This window comes from Callospermophilus lateralis, chromosome 6 (genome assembly GCF_048772815.1).
Source record: "Callospermophilus lateralis isolate mCalLat2 chromosome 6, mCalLat2.hap1, whole genome shotgun sequence".
In the NCBI taxonomy this organism is placed as follows: Eukaryota; Metazoa; Chordata; class Mammalia; order Rodentia; family Sciuridae; genus Callospermophilus; species Callospermophilus lateralis.
Genome location: NC_135310.1, coordinates 30,948,752 through 30,976,722, shown reverse-complemented (window position 1 = coordinate 30,976,722; position 27,971 = coordinate 30,948,752). Strand labels below are relative to the sequence as shown.

The window sequence follows — 27,971 nt, the reverse complement described above, 5'->3', positions numbered from 1 at the left end:
GGCAACAGAGCTATATAGGTCCAGATACATGGAAAAAAAAACCCAGGGACCAAGACAGGAAGTGCTTCTTGCTGCTGTTGTCCTCACAGTCAGTACATACTTGCAAAGTGAATAAGAGAGTGATTGGGTATAGCTTAGATACCTGTTGTGAAATCAAACTATGAATCTGCCAGCTCAACCCCTTTACCTCCCCCATCTCATCTTTCCTCATCTTGCCCCACCCACTCTCCCCCTTTCCCACATGACAACAGAAATATGTACTGCCTTGTATGGTTGGTCTGCAGACCCAGTCCTTTTCCCTACTCGCTGGCACCGTTCCTTGAGATTAGCTAAGGCCAAAGCTATTACATTTCTATTTCTCCTGAAGGACACTGTAAATTGTTTGAGCTTCTTCTACTTAGACTACATTAAACAAAGTTAAAAGACCTGTGTTCCCTTCCCTGTTCATTTTGAGTTGCATTTGGATTGCATCTGTGAAAACAGGGTGGTCACGCGCACGTGTGTGTGTGTGTGTGTGTGTGTGTGTGTGTGTTTACACATTCATATTTGAACTGAATTGATGGAGAGGACAGTCCCATCAATAGTTTGACATTTTTTCCCAAAAGATAGAAAAAGAGATGAGGACTAAAAGAGCAAGTACTTCCAAAATAATTGAAGTAGATTTTAATTAAGATGAGGTTTTATGAGAATTTATTGACTAAAAAGAAAATAAGGTGGCAATGAATATCAGTTTCTAAGTTTGCATTTTTAAGGTTCATTCTCTAGAGTGATTGGCTATACTTAATATTGTTAATATTTTATTTTTAATATCATAAAAAGGCTTATCTGTCTAGTGACTAGAGCACCCACAGTCTATGAGATTTTTACATGGCCATCAGAACATTAAAGATTCTTCAAAATAATTCAGGGACCAAATCAACTATGCCTTGGACACTCTTCTTTTTGACTTACAGTTATCAATTTCTTCTCTTTTATACATGCAACCACGCATGAAATCTTTCTGCTAGAATTAGGTTTCCATTGGAACAAGCTGTTTTGTCTTTGATAGTTCTCAGTACATTTCTTTCACACAAGAAGAGAACTCCTCTATTTTCCTCTTAATGGGATGTTAGGTTGACTCACAATGACTGAAAAAAGAAACTTGGTTATTTTGAAAATCCGTCCTAAAATTTTCTGACTGTAGCACGTGGATTACAGATGTTAACATTTTTAAGAGTTCTTACAAGTCAGGTAGATGAGACTTTGCCCCATTACTCCTCTGAGCACTGAGTATCTCCACCTGTTGCCCCATACCCTGTGACACAGACTGCTAACACAGTGAATGATGCTCATGGCACAAGCGGAGGAAAAACTACAGCTTTATAGGCATATTCTTCTAAGGTAACTGTCTGCAAGACTAAAGGGATGACAGCCTAAGAGATGCCAGCTGCAAAATGTAACAAAACCACCTTTTAGAGCAATAATGTGACACAGAGATTTTAGTCCAGTAAGTTCCAGCCACCATTCCATCAGTTTGCCCCTCTTTTGAGCTTGCAGTTGAGCCAAAATCTCCTGAGCCAAGCTTTCTCGCAAGATTTCCTGTACTTCCTGTTTCTATGTGAGCCAGAAATACCATGAGAACGACCTTTCTTGTGGTATTTTTGCACTTCTGCTCTGGGATGAAGATAATCCCACATTGGGGGAAATTTTTTAAATTGTGCAAACATTTTTAACTTTCAAACCTTCAAGTGAAGTAGGTTCTTCCTTAGGAATGAAAATTTGAAATAGTGTTTGCTTAGCCCTAACTCATCTCCCATAGGAAGTCTTCATGCTCCATGGTCCAACATCTTATAACTTCACAAGACATTTTACAAGGAAATATGTAAAATATTATGAAGAATACAGTGTAAATTTATATCCTTGGATTAAAAAATAAAACTTCATTCTTGAAGAACTGTACAATGAAGAGTCATGTTCATAATATTGGCGTATGTGATATATATTATATCATATATTTGTTTTCTTTGTTCTTAACCCCTTTGTTCCAAGGGTCAGGATATCCTGATGCTAAGTGCTATTGCAAAATAACTGAACAAAAATAAAAATAGTCAAACACTTAGGAAACTCTTCAGTTGTTATGTCAAGGAAGTTTGTGACTAAGAAGTGAGTTTAAAACATTATTCAGGAAATATGGTAATAGAGTGCAGCAGCCTACATGTGCTTATTAAAGAAAATATTGTCTCTCAATTCTGAAAAGCCTTGGTGCCTCCAATCTGATGGAGAGGGAAGATAGGACTGGAAGGGTTGAAGTGGCGGATGTGTCACACTGAGACGGAATCCTTTCATCTGCTAACAGGGAAATAAAGAATGGCACCACTTCCTGATAAAGTGATCACTGATTATTCCCTCAGTGGGTGGTATAAATATCTGGTTGTATTAGGAAGAGCTGTTTGATCAATATTTTAACGATGAAAGTTGTGAAAAGTGGTGTCTTTGATTTTTTCATTGTTTTGCTCCTTTTTCATGTATTTGGAAAGAGAATAGGTTTGCTGGTATACTCTTCCATCCAGGAAGAAAGAAAGAAAAGAAAAGAAAAGAAAGAAGGAAGGAAGGAAGGAAGGAAGGAAGGAAGGAAGGAAGGAAGGAAAAGAAAAGAAAAGAAATCACTTACCAGTGTGGAACCCTCAACTTGTTAAGCATAGGTTTGGAGAAATAATGTAATAATACTAATAACAAAATCACAGAAGCTTTTTAAAAAATGAGGTAGGAGCAATGAAAACAAAACACACTCTATGATCTCTTTCTCCTCTCCCCCATGTCTCCTCCACGCTCCCCTAAAGAAACATCAAATGATTGTGTGATCAAACCAGCTCCAAAAGGAATGTAGAGCAAGAGCAACAGATTGTACATCAGCAAAATAAAGGGCCAACCAAAACAAAGCCTTTTGCACTGCAGAGATGTGGAGAGGAGAGGAAGATAGGGTTGTTACAATGTCCTCCAAGAAAACGGGGGCTATCCATGTGAATGCTCAAGTTCAAATTGTTCCCACAAACCCAATTTACTGAGGAAAGTGCCAAGCATAATACCACCCCCACTTTCGTTTATGTCCAGGGCCTTTCACATAAGCTACAGGAGGCATCCCTTGTTGCTGTGTTGGTTCTGCTTCCAGGGTGAGCGCCTTCATCTCCCAGCCTCAGGAAACAAGAGAACTGGCCCATGGTTGTCCTCAATTCAACCGCTCTCATGTGGGGACACAGTAGTCAGTGGCCCAGATATTAAGCCCACAGTGCGCTCTCTCCAGAAAGTGAATCTTCCACACATTTCCCCTTTCTTTTCAAGACCGCTTAGGCCCCCTGTGAACACCCTTGAAAGTGACTGCTTCCATTTGAAAGTGGGTTTTTAGCCATCCCAAGTGGTGGGTCCAGACAGTACAGACCCACAATATGCATATGCACGGGGACCTTGACGCTTCTCTACTTCACTTCTTTCGCAGCTTTGGAATGTGATTCGATGTTATTTCCCTTCCAGCTGAAGGGCAGCTGAGGTTACAAAGGGATTTGACTAATAAGCCAAAACCCTGTTAGGTTTGCTGAGAATGACAGCGAAGGGGGAGGGGTGCGGAGAAGGAGGGAGAGTGTTTGTTTGATCTGGGATCCGAAGATCAGCCCAGTTCCATCCCAGTGTGTCCCCCCACCTGGCCTTTGGAGAGAAGCTGCTGCGAACTGGTTCTGCGGGTGCTCAGCTTCCTTTTTTTTTTTTTTTTTTTTTTTTCTTCTCTCTCCTGAGAGCTCCTGGGGGTTTGCAGGACCAGAGACCTGGAAGCTTCTAGGCTTCCTGCAGTCCGTGGTTGGCTCCTCACCTGACACCTCCAGATAACTGGCCTCTGGGGGACCCCGGAGAGTCTGGCAGAGAGAAAGCCTCCCTTCTTTGCCTGAAGTCCTTCAGAGCTAAGACGTTTGACAAACTTTGACAAGCACCAAAAAGCAAATTGGAAACAAATCAGGAGGAAGAGGAGGGAAAGCCAATGCAGAAAACTCAATGGCTTTTCCTCCGCCCGCTGTCGTTCCAGCTGTAGCCTGGGATTAATTAAGTGCTGTGAACTCAGTGCCTGAGAGAGAAGGGAAAAGGAAAAAAAAAAAAAAAATGCATTCTATCTCTCAGGAAGGAGTACAGTAACAGTTTCTCACCAGTGAGAAACCTTGGGAAGTGCCTCGCTCTCGTCGCCAGCGTTTGCGCGGGGACCGGAGAGACGGGAGGCTGTGCCAGGCTGGAGGAGGCTTGTCTTTCCAAGGCTGGAGAGGATCTCACGGGGGTTCGGCTACCCCTGCCGAGGAAGAATTTCCCTTCTGCGAGCAGCAGCGGCGGCGGCGGCGGCAGCAGCGGCGGCGACGGTGGCGGCGGCAGCCCTACCTCCTCTTGTGGGGCACAGGGCAGAATGCCTGTACTAGAGCGGTATTTCCACTCGGCAGAGCTAGGCAGGAGGTGGACAGCCCCAGAAGGTGTGCTGCCCTCCTCCCTGGGCAGCCGGCCGGGGTGCCAGCAGGGGCCGCTGCCCTGGGACTTGCCAGAGATGATCAGGATGGTCAAGCTGGTCTGGAAATCCAAAAGTGAACTGCAGGCAACCAAACAGAGAGGCATTCTGGAAAACGAAGATGCTCTCCACAGCTTTCCAGGTAAATTGACTGTGGGGTGCAACAAGGTGGCAGGGCCACATCTGATTACTCGAAGAGCCCAAGTCATAAAAATGGGAAAAGGAAGGAAGACAAACTGTACAGTTTAGGGTCCAAGGGCTGGGACTTACAAATGTTGGCTCTGTTGTAGAAAGGCATCTAAAAATTTAAGAGTGATAAGGTAGGAGGTGCATTGGGGTGGAAATAAGAAACCTGGGATTTGGGCTTAGCCTGCTTCAAGACTTGCCCTGTGGGCTTAAACAAGCTGAGTTTCCAGAGTTTCAGTCCTCCAGAGCAGAGGGTGGAATTGGATGCTTTTTAATGTCCTTCTTGCCTCCAACCTTTCTTGTTGACATATTAGAGCTACCTTCAAAAACAAAAAATATATTCTCTTTGAGTTGCTTTTTGTAATTCTGCATATAAAGTAAAATGTATCTTCCAATTGTTAACCATACAACTATAGAATGTATGATATTCCTAGGACTGCCTTTGGCCTACACCCTTTCTATGTCCTGGGCAAGTTGGTAAACTCTCGTGCCTCAGTTTCCTCTTTGACAAGCAACAATAATACAAACAACCCTAAACTGATAAAAAGAAAAATCAACTCACCCACAAATGTGGAAATGATGATTCATAGAGGATTTGTCATATCATAAGAATGTGCTGTATTTGGGACTGTCATGGAGAATTTGCTGTTTCTAACAGTGAGCACAAGGACACAAAGATGCCTAGGATCCCCCTGAAGGACCCCAGTGGGCTCCATAAACTACACATGCTATAAGTGATTCCAGGGTGATCTCTCCCTTTGTGGAATATGTTGGTAAATATTTGAAAAGTAGTGGCTTCACTTGAGAAGAAAGAATATGAGTGTGTGTTTATGTATTTGAAGTTTTGGCTGGTCCTATGCAGTGGAATCCTGACATGCCATTGGCGGTGAGAGATGGGGTGGACAAAAAAGATACACCAAAAATTACCTCTCTCTTTCTTATGGAAAGAGACTAGGAAATTAAAACTCGCCTGGTTTTGTTTTTAATAACTTATGACAGAAACTTTTTTTTGTTAAGTTGCCTAATAATCTATAAAGAATATTATAAAAAAGTAATGGTCTGAGCAAAGAAAGGAATTTTTTAAAAACAAACCAATGTTGGTCTCTAGTAAACAATGAGTATTTAAGTACTTAGAAAAGAGAAGGAAACCAATCATCCTGAGGTTTATGTGGCATTCGAGAGATGGAGCACTGGGAAATGGGTCTTGGTCAGAAGAAATGAGGTAATGCGGAAGCCATCCCATATTTCGTGTGTATAGGACAAGCAAAGTGGAAAAAGCCACCTGGGCAGAAAATTCAACTATGACACTTCAACTGTTGCTCTCCTCGGTTTGTTTTATTAAATTAAATGATTAAAATTCATATTTGAAATGGAACCCTCTGGTAAAACTGCCGAATTCAACAGATGTTAGCGTGTCAGTGGGGTTGGAGGTATGTTATTTTTCTATCGTGTGTTAGTGGGTGTCTGACTCCTGAAGACGCACTACTACAGAGAGAAAACAGAGCTAGTTTAACTTCTCATGGCTTAAATGGGTTTTCTAGCCTTTTGCTAGGACAGGTAGTTGAGTCTTAATGGAAATGCATCGGTGGCTATTTGGAAAGATCACTGAACCCCAGGCTGCAGTCCTGGTCACCCTGCCTGGAAGGAGCAGGCTTTAGCTCAGTACCTGCCTAAAGGATGCTGGTCCCCCTCCCTTCTTCTTCCCTTGTCTTCTCATTCTCGGAGAGAGAAGGGCTCACAATTTCTGGTGTCTGCAAAAAATCTTTATCATCCACCTGTAAACAGAGGGCCTTAGGATGAGCCCCAGAGATGAGCTGCTTTTGCTTTCAGAATGACATGTGGACATCTCCCACCTCTTCCTCATTCACCTGGTTCCCAAAACCCTTTCCTTGCCCAGCATCAGGTGCTGTTCAACTGCGCCATTTTCACCACTAGGGAGTGGCAGCAGGGACCCTCAGGAACACAAAATCTGCCATTTCTCCATTTTTAGAAATGATGGCTTAAGCAGTTTACCCCTGGGTGTACAGGTTTATGGTAGAAATGATCCCCCCCGACACACATCAGTTCTCACCCTTGCCTCAAAGCCCTCAAACAATTTATACTGTTACAATATCATTAAGGAACTCACTGTGCATCAAGTGGCACCCTACCTCTAAGTCCTGTGCTTGAAATGTCTTCTTTGGATCAACTGACTGAAAATGTTGTATTCAGACTACCAAATCCAGTTCAAGCATCCGGTCCCACCTTCTCCAATAGCTGTGTGTTCCCTCCTCTTGGCTATCTTTACCATTAGGTACTTAATACATTGCATGTGTGGCAACAACATTTTTGCTACGCTAGTAATTGAAAACAGGAAAACTAAATATTATAAACTCTGTGTATATTTTGACTGCTTGTGGTATCAGATGAATTGGTCTAAATGTTTAAAAACCATGAAATTGCAGAAATTCTGAATAGAACTAATAGTCACTTTAGAGGACTCTAGAGATGGTGTTACCAGTCTAATGTAACCTTAAAAGTTCCAGTTTTTCTCTTCCTTCATGAAGGGCATCATTATTTTTACTCGTATTTTTTAGATGACACTGGAAGTTTGTTCTTTACGAGTGAAATAGAAAAATGTTTTGAGGTTTTATTTTAAATGGAGAGGGCAAAAAGAATTCATAGGAAAATAAGGATATAAATAAGTATTCGTGAGAGATTTTTAAGATGAAATACACTGAATTGGATGGAGGCACAGGAGCCTCTAGTGCTCTGATGAGAGCAAGGTGACATGTGGACATCTCCCACCATCTTCAGATCAGCATGCACCAGAGACACTTCAGTGGCTGTTCCAAACCATAGGCTGGAGAAGAGAATGGGAGACAGCAAGAAGAAGAAGGACTAGTCACTTTCACATGTTGGGGCTTATGGCATCTTTGGCCAAGCCAGGCACTGGCCAAAGCCCTTTTTACCCTAGAAAGGGACTCTGGAGGGGATGGGTATGTTTGAGGTCAGAATGTCAACTCAGTTTATTGCATTGTACCATATTATTTAATTATTCACATCTTTTCCCCTTTTTTCTGGGTCATCTGATTAACTAGTTAGCCCCTATATTTTTAGAACTGAGGTAAATAGCTCAGAGACTAAGCTGATACATTTCAACTGTGTCAGAACCAGACCAGGACCTTAGTTGCTCAACTCTGGTCTCCAAAACTCACAGGATTTAAATTTATACTTAAAACTTAAGACATGGCTTTATTGATTATATGTTGATGGAGCAAGCATGAGAATTCAAACCTCAGTCAAACTGGAAAAATAATAGTAGCAGACAAAAGAATTTAAAGAATTGTACCTCCTTTGCATTTTTCTACTTATCTTGTGAATTTTAGTATTAGAAAGAAGCTTCAAGTGCTGGGAAGACCCAGGGGAAAATCCTCATCTACTATTAACAGAAATTAAGCTTCTAGCACAGGGGTAAAAGCCTGCTCCGAGGTAGGGAGCAGGGAGAGAAGAGGATGAGAAACAACAGGTGGTTTCTCAGATGCTGTGAGCACAAATATTATTCTAATTATGATTCTAGCCAGCAAGCAGTTTAAGACTAGACTTCCCCTAGCAGTCTTGTTCTTAGTTGAATAAATAATTTGATTTTAAAATTCAATCCAAATAACTGCAAACTCTGCAGCTGTGGAACTTACCTTTCATTTTGGCATCTCTGGTCTAAATTTTACATTATATTTTACTTATTTATTAGGTTTGTTCCCATTTCAATAAAGCCTTTGGTTCCAGAAAAAAATATAGAAAACACAACTGTCTCTCTCAAAAAAAAAAAAAAAAGAAAAGAAAAAGAAAAAAATTGTAGCCCCTTTCTCAATAGCCATTGAAACTCACATTTCATAGAGAATACAAATATCAGAAATTTGCTTTATACCCAGCTCTAAATATCAAACATCAGACAAGAAATTCTTTAAAAGAATTTTGGTTCCTAAACCCCACAATTCATATTAGCATTTAATGTATAATTTTAAACTTTTCAATAATCAGACATGATATGAATTTAATATGTTAAAGACTAAACACTCTGTTCATTATAATTCAAGGAACATTTATTAGTTGCTTCATGTATACCAGGGATTGTGCTAGACAACATAACTCAGAGATGAATCAACAGACTCAGAGAACAATTATGAATTTATGAATCAGAGTTCAGTCTACAGAGTCAGTGTGAAAACAAGCACTTATTAGTTTAAGCCTTTCTGTCCACTCAAAATATTGACTGTAAAACTAGTAAAATTCAAGAACACTTGTAAAACTTCATATATACTTTCAAATACTCATCAGTGCCTAATGATCTCATTCAAAGCAAAACAAATTGCTTTAAAAATCAATTTGTCTCAACAGCAAATAACCTGACATGAATTCATAAGGTTTTGCTAAAACTGCTGCTTGTATGTAGCTATACCGGATAATAATCATTGACCATTTAATCCATCCTTAAAATGGGAATGCAAAATTAATTTGAAACTGGAAAACATCCTTTCACTGTGAACTGAACCTTTTCTTGCACTTTGATTTGTTTTTGTGCATGACAGAAACCCAAGTTCAAAGTGATTTCCTCCAGCTTCCCAGTTCTGATTGGTTCTAAGTCCATAGGAAAGGCTCAATGTGCCAGATTTTAGTTAAGGTGTTGAGATTTAAAGGTTTTTAAACCCTGCATCTCCATTACTGAATTGTGTGACCTTGGACAAGTTACTTCACCTCTCAGAGCCTTAGTTTCTCTCCCATAAAAAGGGAATAACTGTAATAGCACCTTCACATTAGGTTGTAATGAGAATTAAATGAGATAATGTCCCCTCTAAAAAAAAAAAAAAAAAAAAAGTGCCCAGAAAGAGCCCAAGCCCTGCTACATTCTCAGTGATGGTAAGCCTAACACACAATTATTTATGTGTTATTTTTTCATCAACTTCTCTCTCACCTTTTCCCTCTTATCTATTCAGTTACATGGCCCTTGTTCAAACCTCGTGTCATTTTGTCTATAATTCTGCAGTAGCTGCCAATGGCAGAATTTTCTCTAGCCCTCTTCTTTCTGCTCTGGGATTTAGCATAACAATGTTAAAAAAAGAAAAGGCAGAGTTTTCTCACCCCTCTCCAAATTCTTCAATGATTTTCCAGCTGCAGAAAAAAAAAAAAAAATTGACAATCCTTCATCTTGCATTCAAAGGAGGAAGGAGCTCACTTTACTTGTCAATGTTGCCCTCTGAGCACTTATATTCTACCCAGACAAGACAAGCATCTTGCAGCTTCCTTTTTGCATTCTACTTTTTGTTCCCAATGCTTAATATGACTTCCCTCCAGGTACCCAATTTTTCCCATTCCCTCACTCACAGGCAAGGCTCTTCATGAAGCCTTCTCAAGATGACTGAAGAAAAATACAACTAGCCTTCAGTATCCAGGGGTTCTGCATTCATGGACTCAAGTCAATTATGGATCAAATAATAATAATAATAATAATAATAATAATAATAATAAAATTATAATTAAAAAACAAAATGCATTTGTACTTAATCTATACAGACATCTTTCTTGTCATTATTTCCTAAACATCAAACAACTATTTACATAGCATTCACACTGTACCAGATATTATAAGCAATCTGGATGATGTGAATAGATTATGTACAAATACAGCGCCACTTTATGTAAAGGACTTGAGCATCCCTGGATTTGGTATCTGCATAAGGCTCTAGAGCTAATCCCCTGGGGATAATCAGAATGACTGTCTTCCTCTTCTGAAATCTCATAGAACTTCTTTTGTATTTATTTCACAGGCAAATCACTTTATTTTGTTACAAGTAGTGTACATTTGCTTCTTCCCCTCCACCATTACCTGCTCTTTGAGAGTCTGGAGAACATTCTATTTTTTGTGTGTGTTCACCCTAACATCTTTCACTTGTCAGCCACTCAATACATTTTGATATGTGTAGGGGGTGGAGGGTGGTGTTAGAAAATTATCAGAAGGATAAAATCATTTACAAGTTGCCATTAAGTGCCTGAATGAACATTTTTTTCCTAGAGACAGATTATTCAAGATGCATAAATCCTAGTTTTTTTTTTCTTTTAATGGAATCATTTTTAAACTTGTATTCTAGCAGAAGATCAGGATTAGTCATTATGGCTTTTAAAATGTAAGAATACACAAGAGTGAATTTCAGAACTCAAAACTAATATGAGACAGTTCTCTCTACATAGAGAAGTTGTAATTTACTGATAATTACAAAATTTTAGAGCAAATGCTTACAAACTTTGCATTCATTTATATACTTTAAAAATAATTATTCTGCTCATGCATCTTGGACTGCTTTATATAAACTGAACCAAAGTTTCTAAAGTTGCTTCTTTTACAGACAACAGCCTGTGTACTCTCTAACATAATTTCAAAAATAGAGTGCAGAAGAGATGTGTTTACTTGGCCCTACAAATGAGCTTTTGAGGGGATGAAGCTAAGGGGAAGATGTTATTTCCACATCTTCTGCTCTTTGCCTGAAAGCTGCTTCATTTTTCTTTTCTTTCTTTTTTAATTTTTTCCAATAAGGCTAGTTTAACTGGATAATGAAGCACTGATTTTATAAAACTCAGAGAAGCAACTGGAAATGTGTGCTTTTTTCTACCATCTGATTTTTTTCTCTCTTTGATTGTCAATGAATGCATAGTAGGTACATCTCACCATATCAAAAATTTAAGCAAAGCTCACAGTACTTGTGTCATGTCTACATGAATTTTATCCTTCCTTTTTTTCTTTTATCCCTCTCTACTTTTCCATGAATTTCTCTTTGGAATTGATATCAATGTCTAAAATGCTAAGAGAAGTATTATCTTTTGTCTTAAATTTCTTCAAATTACAAAATTAATCAGAGACCCTTAAGAACTTAAAAAAACCACATGGTATATATGTTATAGATTATAAACCAAGCCCCTGTCCTGAGCATTTGGTCACTTTATCAGCTCTTGCACAAGTGCTAAGGGAGTACTTGAGCTAGCAAATCACATCCTTATCATTAGCGACAAGATAAAACTTAAAAGTTAGCCTTGTATACAATTAGGAGGCATGATTGACAAAGCAGCATTGAGTTGTGAATGGCCTTGAGTCCAAGGGGCCAAGCTCACTGAAGAAAAATAAAATCCTGGAGAATAGAAGAACAAATTTCAAGAGAAACTGAGTAGCAGTTGCATGTACTTGGTAATAGAAACCAAAATGTACTAGATCCAGAAAACTGTAAAATAAAAATCAAGATGAGAGTTGCAGAGCACATGAATGTAAATCTTTGGTCAAGTTATTGAAAAGGAAAATTGGATAGCCACGGGTAGTAAGAAACACAGAAATGAAATGTTTAGAACTTTCACAGTTGAATCCTCGTGTGTTCCTTAACCTGTGGAGTTAAAGCCAATGTGTGAGATTCTCTTTTGTGCTTCCCTCTCCAAATACTTTGGGATGGCACCTAATTATCTCAAATAAATCTATGTACATAAATAACAGGCACTTCAGAAAACCTAAAGATATACATATCTAGAAGGTCTCATTCAAGGAGGTAGATAGAATTTGCTGAAGGTGATTCAGATTCAGATATCTCAACAGGCAAAAACTAGGAACAACCTAAATAGCATCAATCATATGGACATATGCATATGGAAAAGCAAAAATGTGGTCTGTCAATATGGTGAAACACTATTCAACAATAAAAAGAAACTAACTACTGATTTATGATACATTATGAACAAATCTCAAAAACATTACCAGGAGTGAAAGAAGCCATACCCAAGAGACCATATATCCTATGGTTCCATCTGTATGAAATGTCCAGAAAAGGCAAATTTATAGAGACAGAAAGTAAATTAGTGCTTGCCAGGAGTTGTGGGTAGGAATGGGATTAATAGCAAATGAACATTGGGATCTTGTCAGAGAAGTGAAAATATCCTAAAACTGAGTTAAGGTGATGGCCATACTACCCAGCAAAGTTATTAAAAATCATTGAATTGTACTCTTGAAACTGAATAATTTATGATACATAAAATACACCTTAATAAAAATTGTTTTTTTTTAAATAAAAAAGAAGAAAAGAAAGAGAAGAGAAAGGAATAGATGGAGAACCCAGCAAAGAGTGCCTGGGGGCAGGAAGTGAAATGAGGAGGAAACAGCTGCTGTTTAAAATATTTGTAAAAGAGATTTCAAATTTCTATACTCAATTGTGTCATAAAATACAGTCTTCTCCAACCAACCAAATTTTGCTCTTGAACCCATCCAAATGGAGAATAAGAAGGTTTAAATTTTTTAATTAATGACATGGTTGTCAGTCTTTTCTGGATTAAATTACTTCTTTCCCTTCCTCCTTGTTCACCCCAAGATGGTATCAGGGTGCATGTGTGCCTTAGTCCCCATACAACTATCTGAATGCTTCTGGCCCACACATGTGCAAGGTGCCAACCGGAGAGGCAGAACCACAGGTATGTTCTACTATTGGCTCTGCCTTTGACTCCCCTTCCCCAACTCCCCAGGACATCAGGAGTGGCCTCTGCACCTCTCCTGTTTAAACATATCTTCCCCTGCACCCTCGAAGTTTTCCTCCCAAGAGAAGGAAATCTCTGTGTGGAACCAAATCCACAGGCCTCCCTCCCAGTATGGTAAAGAAATCTTTAGTATATTAAGTAATTAAAGAATGAAGACAATCCATTTATCTTTCCATAAAAAGCAGTTCTCAAGATTATTGTTCTGCTATAAACTCACACACAAAACAAACCAGAATTCGGTTACTCTGAAGGTCAAATGATGATTGTCAGCTCCCTCTTTCTCTTCTCCTTCTTGCTACAGCATTCTTGATCAGCCTCAGTAGATACCTCTGGTGGAACAGAACAGGAAGATATGTCCAGGAGAGTGAAAAAATATAAATAAATAAATAAATAAAAGAAACAGCACATGGATACACAGATATCGCTCAACAAACTTTGTTCACATTACCCTGTGGTTGCACTACTATGTGCTTAACCCTATGCCTGAGGGTTGCACCTTCACTGGGACTTGCTTGCGCTCTATTATCATGCATATGCTGAACTCAATTGTTCTGACTTCTCTGATCCCTCCTTCACTTTCTCTCTTGAAAATATACATGCACATTTCAGCAAAGTCTCAGGACTTTGACACTGGAAAGTTCAACTGAATGAGTGTAATACAGGAAACAGGATGTGTACCAATATATACCTTTCTGGTTGGTTTCTGAGGTTTTGTATCTGCAACAAATTGTAATTGTGGTCATAATTATACAGTGCATTGTACTCTGGTCAGGTCTCATGCATTTTCACTGCTTGAATGAGCTAACTGGAAATTTCTGAGAATTCTACTCCTTCTTTCTCTGGTCCCTGGCCCCTCGGGATGGAAAGTGCTGGAGGAACTGAGGGTGAACTCCAGTCAGGCTTCCAACATTGCAGTGGGATCATTATGTTCTTCTAGCACTGTAACAGGAATCACTACTGCCTCTTCCAAGAGGGTCTATTAGGGGAATCTGCTGCCTCTTCCCCCTCCTGTCTCTACAAATCACTGGAGATTTAGATACATCCATCTCCTTTGAATTCTAAGCTTTCCACTGCTTTCCGTTAATAAGCTCCTAATTCTGTAGTAGAAGAAAAGGAACTATTTCCTTGTCAATTAAATTAGTATATAAAATCAAGAAATTATGGATTCACCAGATTTGTAAAATCTAAAGCAAATTCTTCCTATCCTGTTTAGGATGAAAATACCCTATTGCTTGATTTGGTGATAAGTGCATTGTAAAATGTGAATAGACAAAATTGGACTAAAACAAATTCTGCTTTGAAAATGTCTCAAATCCTGCAAAAATAATTAGGAACATTCTAGGAGGTCATAGATTTGAAAATAGTGTTTTAATATTACATGCAAATATTTAGTTTCTTGTATTCCACAATGAGTGTCAATCACATTGGGATTTATTCCAAAATGAGAAGAAATTGAAATCTGTATTACTGATTATTTATTGAAGATATTCAGGAAATGGAACTCAAATTCAAATTTTTTGGTTTCTTTCCAAATTATTCAATTGAATAATTACCTCTTGTGTGTCTATCCAGCATACTGAATTATAATCCTGGGAAGAAGAAGGAAAAAAGGTAGGTGTGGTTAGTTAGAAGAGACAGATACATAAACAATCCCATGATATCAATGGCATATATCTTATAATATGGTAGAAATAACACTCCCGAAGAATATGAAGAAGGACCAAGAAAATTCATTCTACTTAATTTGTTTAGTAACTATCATGTGCCAAACACCATCTTTGGTCCTTTGACATTAAAAACTCATGACTCAGAAACATTGAAGTTGATGGTTAATGGATAGATAGATGATAGATAGAGAGAGAGAAAGAGATATGATTTATGATATACTAAGGTACATACTCATGAAGGAGTGAATAATTCTATCTTTATTGTGGATATTAAAGAATCAGAAAGAAGGTCATTTTTTTAGATATCACTCAAGTTGAGTAACATTTCTGCAAATTAAGAAGGGATGAAAGATATTAAAAGACGTATAAACAATCAGACTAAATCCAAGAAATTGTGGGGAATAGCAAATTGAGGCATTTGGAGTATATCAGGCAAAAACTACAGATGAGATAAGCAAAGAATGCTGGAAACCAGAGAGTCAAGGGCTCATCTGCCTTTCTAAAGAGTGCATTCTCTAAGCAATGAGAAAATATCAGGTAAATTAAATGGAAAATGACAAGATAAATATTCACATATCAGAAAACTCATTCTAACCGGATGCAGTAACACACACCTGTAATCCCCAGCAGCTGATGGGAGCTGAAGCAGGAGGATATCAAGTTCAAAGCCAGCCTCAGCAATTTAGTAAGGCTAAGCCACTTAGTGAGACCCTGTCTCAAAATAAAAAATGAAAGGGCTGGAGATGTGGCTCAGTGATTTAGCACCTCTAGGTTCAATCCCTTGTATTGTAAAAGAAAGAAAGATCATTCTAGCAACAGCAGCTGGTAAAAAGGTGGACTTAGAGTAAAGATAGTGATGAATATATAACTTGAAGGTTGGCTACATTTAGAAGAGGTTGAGAATTTTATGATGAAAAGAATTTTTCCTTCAATTCACAAAACTACAAGGAGTGCTGTGTAAATCATCAAGCCAAAGCCTTCCACCACTTGATGCACTATCCTGAATGATTTCTATTCTTATTTCTCCCATCCAGAGCTGCAATTTAAAGCATGTTCATCTTCAAATTCGAGACTAAATAAAGTTAATTCATGTCTCATAATCTGAGAACAGGTTTGAGTCTTTGCCAAGTCATGTTTCTTTCTGTTTTGAGGTTGACATTTTTATTAAAGCAAGCAATTCTTTCAAGGTTAGGTGCCACAGAATGGATGAGAAAATGTATGATAAGAACCCAATTTTAAATGTAGCTTATAATGTGGTAAGTTAGCTAAAACTATGGACTTGTAAGCAAACCAAGTATGATAGGTAGTTCGTGAGGATTAACTGACCCTTTCTAGGGTGGCCTGGGAAGGCTTGGTTTTGAACTGATCATTATAGCTGGGTCTTTAAGATGATTAAGATCTCAACAAAATGTGAGAAAGTGATCTTCTTGGGGAATGAATTAGCATGAACATAGATGCAAAGACAGAGGAGCACAAGAAATGATTGAGAATGGAAATGAGTCACTTAGCTTGGTACGGTATTTTAAGCAAAGAACAGAGGGAAATAGAGTGCAAGACCTTAGAGATACCAGATTGCATATGGACAAGACTTCTTAACTCTAGTAAAACTATTGGAAATAATTAAATGGAAAGTAGAAATATCTTTGCTTTTTCCAATAGAAATGGGCCTTTGAGACCATCTAGTTTTACCGCTGCATTTCTTTCAAATGAGAAAATTGAGACTCCACAGAGGTCATACAACATACTCAGGGTTGCAAAGCTGGTAACTGAACACACAAGGGTCAAACTTGAGGTCCCTAATCCTCCCTGCCTATTGTGGTCAAACCCTGAAATCCTTCAACTGCAAAAAGGCTTCTTTACATGATCATCTCTCTAAGTCTAATTTTTTGCCCTTTTCACATCCAAATACTTAACATCTCTGATTGGTTTACATAAGTATGTGGTGTCCATCCCTACAGGAACAGGAATTACGTGTGTACAAGTTGAGCATCTCTAATCTGAAAAGGCAAAATTCAAAATGCTCCCAAATCTAAAACTTTTGAGCACAAAATGAGGCCACATGTAGAAAATTCTACACCTGACCTCACATGTGACAGGTACAGTCAAAACTCACACATACTAAAAATATTGTATGAAATTACTTTCAGGCTATCTGTATAAGGTGTAGATTAAAATAAATGAATTTCATGTTTAGACTTGGGTCCCATCTGCACAATCTCTCATTATGTAGCAAATTTTTCAAAATCTGAAATCTGAAAAACTTTTGATCCCAACCAAGCATTTCAGATAGGAGATACTCAACCTATATAATATATATGTGTGATATGTGTGTGATGTGTGTGTGTGTGTGTGTGTGTGTGTGTGTGTGTGTGTGTGTGTTTATAAGCTCTCCTTTTTCTTGTTTTCAGAATTAGATTATAAGTTGTCTGGGCAAGTTCTACTCTCTCTTTGTGAATCTTTCCATCTAGATCGTTTGCAATGTACCAAAGTAGTCATTTACCAGAACAGAATGCCAGATGTGAGAATTTAACCAAGATTGTAAGGTTAAAGGAAGTTATATATGAGTGAAAGAGATAGAGAAGGTGCTGGTTCCTTAAATGAAATGTCACTGTGACCCTTTCAATAGCTCTGCTTCTTTCTACGTAGTTGCCTAGAGGTGGAGTTTCAGGAGGGTGGATCAGGCCAGACAGTGGCTTTGAGAGTCTGTAGTACATTTGCTCATAAACCACTGAGGATTCACCTATCAATTTCTCAAGATCTCTTTGCAAACATAGTACTGATCATGTTCTTTCTGGCCTGTGCTCAGAAAGCAAGTTGAAGATCTAGCAACAGTTAGACAAGATTTTATAAGGGCAAGTCCATTCCCAACCGCTTTTTTCTTTCCTGATTATGACAGGTATTTGTGGCCCCGGAAGGTGTTATGGCCCTTAGTGATCATTTTTCTTCTTTTTGCTCCTGAACTCTCTTTCCCTCATACCAGAAGTTTTTTGGTTTTTTTTGTTTGTTTGTTTGTTTGTTTGTTTGTTTTGACTGTCTGCATCATAACATTCACAGCCTGCCTGCTTATTACCACCCTAATAAGCTGATAGTTAGAAATACAATTGAAGAGGCTTCTTCTGTTCTGAACAATAGCTCTTGTTCCATTAAAAACCAGATCCTACTCTGAACCTTTGCTGAAACTTTTTTGATGCTTTAAAAGAAATGCCAGTGGGCGAGGGGAATAGGGCTGGGCAGAGCTTTCTGATGTTGTTCTTAATTATTTTTATTTCATGCTCCCTGTACTTCTGGCTCTAGCTTAGGCAGAAACAGTGAAATGCCGTAAAATAACCCTCTTTCGAAGTATATTTGGCCTGACAGGAAACAGGAAATACCAGAAAAGATCACAAGAAAAGCTGTAATCATAAGATTTCTAGCCTAATTCTTTTGACGTCAGCAGTTTAGATAAGTCAGATAAGCAGTGGCAAGCATCCGCCAGCTCTAGAGTGCCAATCCAAATACCCGGAGTGCATCTTCAACCCTTTTGAACTCTCGCATTGTTGTTTAGCCCTGCTCTGCTCTCTTTCCCCAAGAAGCATATCCTGAAATTGTGAATTATGGTCTTAGTGTCAACATTAAGGTGTTCAAAGACATTACACAGAGCTTCTACATTAGTCCAATCTTGCTTGGTGCATTATAAACCTTGGATGAAGCTGACTGTTTATAAGACATGGAAAAACTAAGCCTGGTTCATTTCAAAAGGAGTTTGCTTCCTTAAGTTGAGCTTTCTCAATCTTGGCAACTAATCTGCAGCTATGTAATGTCTTTGGTATAATGCTAAAAGATATATTACCATATCCGAAATATTTAGTAACATCTTTATTATTTTCACCTTTCCTTGGCTACTACCTACTCCGTGGCCCACCACAACAAAATATGTATGGGTGGATTAAAAATAAATGAGAGATACTCTCCCCTCTGAGAAGTTTCCTAACTTCAGAACCAGCTATTATATAATAAGCAGAGGTGTATGTATGGGCTGTTCAGAGGATGAGGTAAGAGTTTAAATCAAGATTGAAATAGATATAGCTTTACATGTAAATTTAAAATAAAAAAGATTTGGGATAAGAACTTATTTGTACAACATCTACCTACTTTCAAAAAGATTTGTAAGCTCATAAGAGGCTTCCAATAAAACCTAAGAATACGAAGACATAAAATCATCCTGTCGGGGTGAGTAACAAAAGCCATCTATAAAATAGGAGGGAGGGAGAACAATGATAAGAAGGACTTGAGCAAAACTGAAATTTGAACTTCCTAGCAGACAGGGCAAAGGGCAGACTGAAATCATGACAACATTCATTGTCTCCAGGAAGATTTGCTGGGAAGAAAATGTTTTTCCTGGCTTTGGGTATGTGGAACAATTTTTTGATAAGGGCTCTTTGGATGGTCATAGAGGATGTCCTTTTAAGGAATTTAAGCAGACATATAGGTGTGCCATCTGGAGAGGGCTTCAACAGATTCTCTCACTGAAAGATGCTTCCATAGAGACCATTCAGTAAGGCCCTAAAGGAGAAGTGGTTTGGAGATCAAAGACATGTGGGAAACTGTGGGGAGGAAGAATGGGAGATGCAGGCTTATGAGTCAAGTGCAGGTCTCTGCAGAGTGTTCAGCTCCTGTTCCAGTACCACCCTCTGTGATGTTCAACTCGTGCAGTTCTGCTAACCCCATGATGGGCATACCTGCCATCATAATCCTTAAAATGAAAAGAGAAAAACTCTGAAGTAAATGCTGTCTTTTAGAAGAAATATTTTTATTTTTCCTCTTGTTGCCAGACATTTGGCTCTAATTATATGCCCATTGGTAAGGTATCCTAATTAACTCAGGTGAGTCTTGACCTGGCTGTTTACCTAATACTCTTTACCTTGAGTACCAGCACTAACTCCTTTTCTTCGCCATTGACATTCCCTCAGTGTATGAACACATGCATACACTCAAAATGCAGTTGTAGACACTCAAAAATATGTGCTGTGTTTCAAGTTCAGAGTAAATATATGAAAGTAGTTTTCATTTTACTTGAGCCCATTTCCTATATTTTACCTAACATTCTACTCAGTAAAAACCCTTTGAATATTTCCCAAGGATTCAGAAAAATTGGACAGAATCTATGTGTTTGGATTTACAAGTAAATAGGACACAAAGGAAACACAAAGAGAACAAAAACAAGTGAATTTTTTGTTTCTATTCAGTATAAAAATGATGAGCAACTGGGTGTCAGGCGTATTGAAAGCTGTGGTCCAGATATCTTTTCTGAGGCCATTTCCAAGGAAACTTATAGAGGAAAGTTACCAGTGTGGCATGGACGAGGGGAGGGGCCTAGAGGAACCAGGTTAACAGCAGAAAAAAGTCAAGGTTCTCACCTTGTCTAAGTACAATGATGCTATGAGAAAAGTAAAAGCAGAAGACCAAAAGATGCGAGGAAGCATGCTTGGACAGAGTAACACTGGCTTTCTAAACTCAACAATGGCATTCAGAAAGAAAAAGGAAGGCTGGAGCTAAATAGTGCTAAAGATGCACAGGGGGTGAGGGAATCCCAGTAAAAGAAGGAGGAAGAATCTGGAAAGCACCATGAAGATTTGTGCATTTCAACATCTTAAAGCTGCCCTGCTCTTATTCCCAACAGCTCTCCAAGGTCAAGGTGGGCTCTGAACTATCAATGGCTAGTATATGTTTATGTCACTCATCTTACCCTCCATTACTAACCAAGTTGATTACCTTTCAATTGGAAACCAAGCTGGATGTCTGCAGCCAAGATGCACACAGACACCGGTGTGCTACACACTTGCCACTGTACAGTGACCTTCAAGCAGGAATTGGGCCACCATAGAGGTTGTTGGATCCTTTCTGTGGTCCTTGGGATTTGTGGTGCTTGCCATTGCTCTGCAAAGCTGAGTAGTTAAAGACATAAAGAACTGCACTTTTCAGAAAGCCTTTATTTCTGAACTCCTTTAGAAATAAACTCCATTTTTATAGGGTTTGTGACTCCACTATGTTCTTTAAAAAAAAAAAAAAAAAAACTCTCATGAAAAAATAATAACCTCTTACCTACCCTGATGGTTAGCTCTATTGTGGGGAATAGTTCTCTTTAATTCATTATCATTGTTTAAAGATGGGTTGTGGCGTCCAACTGCCTTGCATCTTTACTGAACTCCTCGAGCTCTAGTTTTTTTCATTTATAAAACAGAAATAACAAAGAGAACTGCATCAATGTGCTGCTACAAGGGTCAAATCAGATAATCCATATAAAGAATATAGCACTGGTACACACTATTATTGTTTCTAATGGTCACCCAGAAACACTAAGTTATTGGTTTTTGCTTATCTTCCATTAGCAAAAAGCACTCACTTGATTTACATTCCTTCAACCAAGGTTCATTACTGAGTCATAAATAGTGGAAATAAAAGTCATGGAAAAGAATTCTGACTTAATTATATTTGCAATCCCAGTGGTAAATATTGAAAGTAACATTTACTTCTAATTTTTCAGCAAACTTTTACCTACTATACCTCAATGTGTACAATGACAGCTTAATACCTCTAATCATATAATTGTTCAGAATGTTCTGAAGGATTTAAAGGAGAAACAAGGGTTTAAGGTTTGGTTGGGTCAAATGACACACAAGAGTAATTTTCTAAAAGTGTATGGAATTTGCCAGTAGTTTGTTGTCAACTAAATCCTTAGTTAAAATATGAAGTGTTTGTGTTCTTATGTTTGTAGTCAGTTACTCATTATGTAAATGGTCACTCAAAGTCAAAACCCTAATTAATTACAAAGAGGTTTTTACTTGAATTTAGCATCTATATTACCATTTTGTGGGAACAATATCCTCTTAAGACTCATTAACACAAAAAGCCAATTCGTAACATGCTGCCATTAGAATTCCGGCCACAGCTTTTTAGGAATTAAGATTGATCACTCTTGGCAAGTAGAAGGCCTTTCCAGAACACCATAAGAGGGGAAACTTCTCAGAAACCTGTGGTTTTATAAAAATACCAACACAATGGCTTATTTCCTGAAGAGCCTGGCGGAACCAGTGTCTTCTAGTGATGCTTAAGAAAAACTATTAGGTTTCCTCACAAGATTTCAGAGTCTGGATGATCTTGAACTGGAAGCAGAAGATTCCCTGAAAACATCTGCTCTCCCAGAAGAAGACTGAAACGATTCAGAACTACCATCCTGTTCAATGAACAAAGACTATCCTCCTCCCTCCTCCAAGATCTATTTCCCAGACTGGGCAGCCAGCTGGAAACAATTATCAAAGGGAATTAAGAAAAAGTGTACCTAGTTAATTGCTCTTAGGGGGCTTGACTAGTAAAAATTATCCCAGGATGTACCACTTATTGGCAGTATATATTCCAGTGTTTAAACAATGGTGATTTCAGGAGCCTTCTATACCTCTTATGCTGTAAAAAGTGTGGATTTGGGAAAGATGGGAGTGAAGAGATGAAGTAGAGAAGACTTTTACTAGGAGATATTTTACAAAATCCAGGGGGACTTGTCTGTGTGCTTTGAACAACTGCAAGACCAAAAAGGATTCCCTTGAGGATGCTAATCTGAAAAGGACTGGGGAAGATTTACATAAGGAATAGTTTAATAGAAAGTATGGCTTTTAGGGTCTGCTGTGGAAATATCGGAAATACGATTAGAAAGTCAGCCAACAGCCAAAATATACATAATACACCTTTTAGATGCATGAATTATGAAAGAGCTGCTCTGAACAGTTGTTCAGCGTGAGCAGGGTTGACATGTCACGTTGACCTGTGTCTTGGACCAGGGTGGTCAACAGTGACTTTAAACGGTAGGAGTTTTTAAAAAATGACTCATTTCTGAGGCAGAGAGAAGGGGGGAGAATGAATGCAGACTCCATTCCTGGCTCCAATTTCTCAATAGTTCTCAATCCATCAAATCCCCGGACATTGAATCAAAAGGCACCTTCCTACTTGCTATGCAGATGTAAACTTCCCTCCTCTCGGCACCAGAGCCAGCCAAACTGGGGGCCATGGAGATCCCAGCCGTGGTGGAACCCTGCCAGGAAGGCCTAGTCACTTGAAATACAGCCCACATTTGATTTAAGTTTAGAATGACAAATTTGGCAAGGGGTAGTGGGGTGGGGGAGTTTCTGCATTTGAGCAGGAAAAGCTTGGACACCAGGCATAAATTTCTAAGTCTTAATTATGCAAACTCCAAGAACATAGTAGCTCCTTGAATACTATCCTAACGTTCACTTGATTAACCTCCCCCAAATTGTGCCATTATGTTTTCAAAACTATTTCACATTCCCAATTTTAATTCTCACCTGCTCATAGTAGAAATAAATGAATGGCTTCTACAAATAAAAGACTAATAATCCTACATCTAGGTTGAGGAAACAGTGATGGTGATAATTGGAAAATTGAATATCACTTTGCAGAAAGGACTGGCCACAAATTGATCATTCCTGATTCGCCTAACCTATACCAAGCTTGGAGAGGGGTAGGAATATAAACTGTTACTCTCTCCCTTGGAATGTATGATCCAATTTGGAATGAAGGAATCAAGCATGAAATATTAAGTAACAATTCAAACTCATATATTCTGATATAGATTGTTAGTCAGAAAATTAGAAAACAAACATTAGAATCAAAATAGATGATTATTTTGCATCTATTTGATTTAAAAAAATGTCTAATTTATCCCTTCTTTTTCCTTGGCTAATCATCATTTTGCAGAGCATTTTGCTGAATAAGAAAGGATTCTTCTAAATCTGGGTTCTAATCCCAGTCCCTCACCTTGTCCTCAACCTTATGTGGAAAGGGAATGATACTTTTTGTTCCCACTCAATTCACATCATTTTTTTCTCCCCATCTGCTTTCTTCTCCCACTGTCTCCTCTGCCCTCTCTTCTTTGCTGTGCACTTTAAGCAAATAATACAGTATATCAAAACTCATTTTCACAAATATGTATTACTATGAATTATTATGGATATCAACTTTACAGAAGACGCATGCAAGCAAGAACAAAAATCATATTATTAGCAAACTAAAAATACCCATGGGGCAAATATATAAATTACAAGAAAATATAAATTGTGGTAATGTAAATGATATTTATTACAATATAATTTCCATGAGATAGCAATTTAGAGAATACAAAGATCTTTTATATTCCCATTACCTTCTTCAATTCTTATAACCACCCAGCAGTGGACACAGAATTATTATTCCCCTTTACTAATGGGAAATTGAGGCCCAGCTTGAGCAAATGACTTACCCCAGATCATAAAGTTAATAAAATATTAAACCACAAAGCTCTACACAATGCCCAACCCTGAACATGTGCTAAGTAAATTCCAGGTTTTATAGCTGTGTGAGAGGACTGGAATTCTAATCCTCTGCTTCTGATTCTTAGTCTAGGGTTCTTTTCACTTTATACACATCCTTTGATACATTTCAATTCTATTTTGAAAAAGAAAAGTCCTTTGAGTTGCTTCAATTGTTCTTTCAGGGCAAACCCTAATAGTGGGATTGTCATAACTATTTCCAAGAACATAAGGCTGTGTGTAGTGGCTGCCGCGTAATAGAGGCTCAATAATTATTTGTTAAATGAATGAATGTAAATGAATAAGACAAATGCTAGAAGCTGATGGCCACCCTTGGTTTTAATTTACTCTTCAGCAAATTAAGTTATTTTCTGGTAGCATAACAAATAGCTTTATTTCCAAATGACTCAATATTACTGTCAGAGGCATTGTTGGTAAAAGTGTCTAAGCAGGGCTGGGGATAAGGCTCAGTTGAGTGCTTGTTTCACATGCACAAGGCCCTGGGTTCAATCCCCAGAACCAGAAAAAATTTAAAAAGTGTCTAAGCAGAGATGACAAAAATTCCATATGTGTCTGAATTCATTTTATTATCTGGTTTGATATTCTCTTTATGTGTTCAATTCTATTAAAATAATATTTACAAATAGTTGGTTGACTAGACAGGCCATTTAATTTTTTAAATTTAATTGACGAATTAAATACTTTCATAAAATTAAATATGTTTGAATACTCACACAGAAAAGAAGAAATTTCGTGCAAATTCAAAGAAAAATGTTTTGGGTAGAGATCTGAGGACTAGTTTGGGATCAGGAATTCTTGGGTAATTGACTTGAACTTTAACAACTTATCTTTCTTTCACCCTCTGCCAAATAAGAAATGTCTAAAAACTGGGGCAATGATACTTTTTAATGCTTTTGGCTACTTAGCCATACCTGCACAGGTCATGTGACTTCAGACTCAACTCCTATAGGATACACTCCATCAAAGCTGTTCATCAAGCATTAAATGAGCATCTGATCCATTCTGGGCATTGAGATAGGCCTTAAGAGGGTGAAACAGGTGTGGAGTGGATACAGAGATACCTAAAACTAAGATCCTACAGAAAGGGATGGAGAACACAACTTGACATACCCAGTTTTGAATCATGGTTTGTCTCTTGCTGTGTATGTGATTCTGGACAAACTATCCTCTCAGACTTCAGCCTTTTCCTTTGTATATTAGCTATTTCTGGAACATTGCATAACTCTAGCATGGAATATTAGCATTACTGTACCAGCCCTCAAAGTCTCACAGTCTAGTGAAAAGACAGAGATGTAAACAGTAAAATATTATATGACACTTAGTGAAATAGAGTAGGGGAAGGGTCTTTAAGAGCATCAAGTAATGGGGGCTGACGACCTCTGAGAGTAGACTGATTGCAAACTAAACTGTGTTCCAATGTAATCCTCATACCACCCTGTGAGGCAAACACTATTCATCTTTTTAAGTTTTTTTCACCTTTATTGAGGTACAATTGACAAATAAAACTTGTATATACTTGTATATAGATAAAACATAATGCTTCAATATACGTATTGAAATGTTTTGGGTAGAGATCTGAGGACTAGTTTGGGATCAGGAATTCCAGCTGGCTAATATATTTATTACCTCGCTCTTTTTTATCTGGTGATGAGAATACTTAAGGTCTACTTTCTTAGCAAATTCCAGGTATTGAATACATTTGTATTAATTATGGTCAAAAAATGGAGCCATTCAGTCTCAAGCATTTATTCATCTTATAAGAAAGTTTGTACTCTAGTATCCTGCTAATAGACTAAGGCCTCAAGAGGTTAAGATATTTGTCTAAGGCTGGGGTTGTAGCTCAGTGGTGGAACGCTTGCCTAGCATGTGTGAGGTGGTGGGTTCAATCCTCAGCACCACACAAAAATAAATAAATAAAGATATTGTGTCCATCTACAACTAAAAAGAATTTTTTTTTCAAAAAAAGATATTTGTCTAAGACCGCACACCAAATAAGAGGAAGAGGCAGAATTTAAACTTGTCTCCAGAACCCACACTATGAGCCAGGGTGGTTTTTAAGAGGATCAGCAGGTTGGCAGATAAACAAGATGGAAGACCATTTTAGGCATGATAATAGCAGCTATAGGGTCCTAAAAGATTCCCCTACCTTCTACCTCCTCATTCTTTCCATCTCTAATGTCCACTTAGGCTCTAGACCAGCTTCAGAGTCCTAATTGCATTCCAGACAAAAATCTAAGCTAGTTTCTGAGGCCTCAGGCTAAATTGAAGGCTGAGCCCCCCGTAGGCATACACTAGAACTTACCTGTTGATTCCAGGCCATCTGAAATTCCTGTGGGGAAAGGTAATTAGGAGAAGAAGCAAGGAGGGCAAAGACTATACTAGCCTGAGTTTAGATGAGATTTCCTGTGGCCGCCTTTAGATTCTCAAGTTCTAAGTATGGATTTGAACCCTCAGATCTAAGGCAGACGGAGAGAATAAGAAAAAGTGAAAAGAACATCTGTTACAACCTTGAGCAGGTTTTCTGTAAAATGAGATTAACATTAATTACACTCCCTATAAGATTAAAAAAATAAACCACAAATATCTCACAAAATCAGGCAATATAAACACTCATTATTTCTCCTTCCATATCCTGCTGTCCATTTCTCTCCACCCTGGTAAGTCAGGTCCTGCTTATATTATACCTAAGCTGTTGGTATCCCTGCTTTCAATCAGGCTGAAATACAGACCACTCTTTCCAAGTACTAGCTCCACTTATGACGATAGTTAAAATTTCTCTCCAAGTGCAGCTGTATCAACACTGAAAAGGAAAAGCACAAATAGGTCAAACAAATGCTTTAAAAGAATAAAAATAAGCCCAATTACTTACTTAACTCTCAGTGAGTGAGGAGACAAAAATTAGCAAACGGTAGCAAAAAAACAAACAAACAAATAAAAAATACCACCACCTTTGGTTGTCTATGTCATAAATGCAAAAGCTACCCACCTGCTTCTCTGTTGGTAGCAAGTTCATTGAACGACAGGCTTCACAAGCTGTTCCAAAGGAAGAATCAGCTACAGACCACCTGGACAGACATTCAGCTCTCTCAAAGGTGGAGTCTTCTCAGAAACCACTCTTCTCCTTAAGCTTCAGGGTCTCGGGTTGAGTCCTATTTGGTCTTCATGGCCCATCCTGACCCCCTCCTCAGCTTTCTCCCATAGTTTTCTCCACCTTCATTCACATCTGGAACCTTTGCTAAGAAATTTGCAATTTCTCAACTCCATTCATTTCCCTTCCTTCTAAAAGCAAGTCAATTCCCATGGTCCATTCATTGTCTTTCACTTAACTATTATTCATTCTGGAGAGTTCTTCCCAATGCACTGAAAGGGCACATAGTACCTTTCACTCTTCTTCATGACGTTTATAATTAAATGTTTCATTTCTATCTTCACCAAAAACAGTACAAGTCCCTTAGGAGCAGAAATAATATTTGTCACTACTTTAAGCCTGCTAGATATTCAATCAATGTTTTTGGTGAATAAACAAATGCAAATTCAACAACATATGTTTGTGTAAGTGCAAATACATTACAAACTATCCATAGCCCAAGCACCACAGAGCACAACTGCACATGTACCTAAAAGCCCATAGAAGAGACACCTACTCAACTCGGTGGGGCCAGAAGGACCCGCCGGCAGCTACCTAGGATTCCTGCTGGAACCTGGGCTTGTAGA

At 38.3% G+C, this 27,971-nt stretch overlaps 1 protein-coding gene across 2 annotated transcripts in view; it reads left to right on the top strand.

The window, feature by feature from the left end:
* The window catches only part of Pde7b (phosphodiesterase 7B), a 310,149-nt gene that overhangs the window by 166,634 nt on the left and 115,544 nt on the right, over positions 1 to 27,971 (top strand). The window contains exon 1 of one of the 2 annotated variants that reach the window (XM_076858227.2): positions 4,093 to 4,652. The exons of the other annotated variant lie outside the window; for it this stretch is intronic. Coding sequence (XP_076714342.1) covers positions 4,415 to 4,652 — 238 coding nt within the window. The 5' untranslated portion in view covers positions 4,093 to 4,414. Of the gene's footprint in view, positions 1 to 4,092; positions 4,653 to 27,971 lie in introns of those variants that run through there. 2 annotated transcript variants of the gene reach the window in all.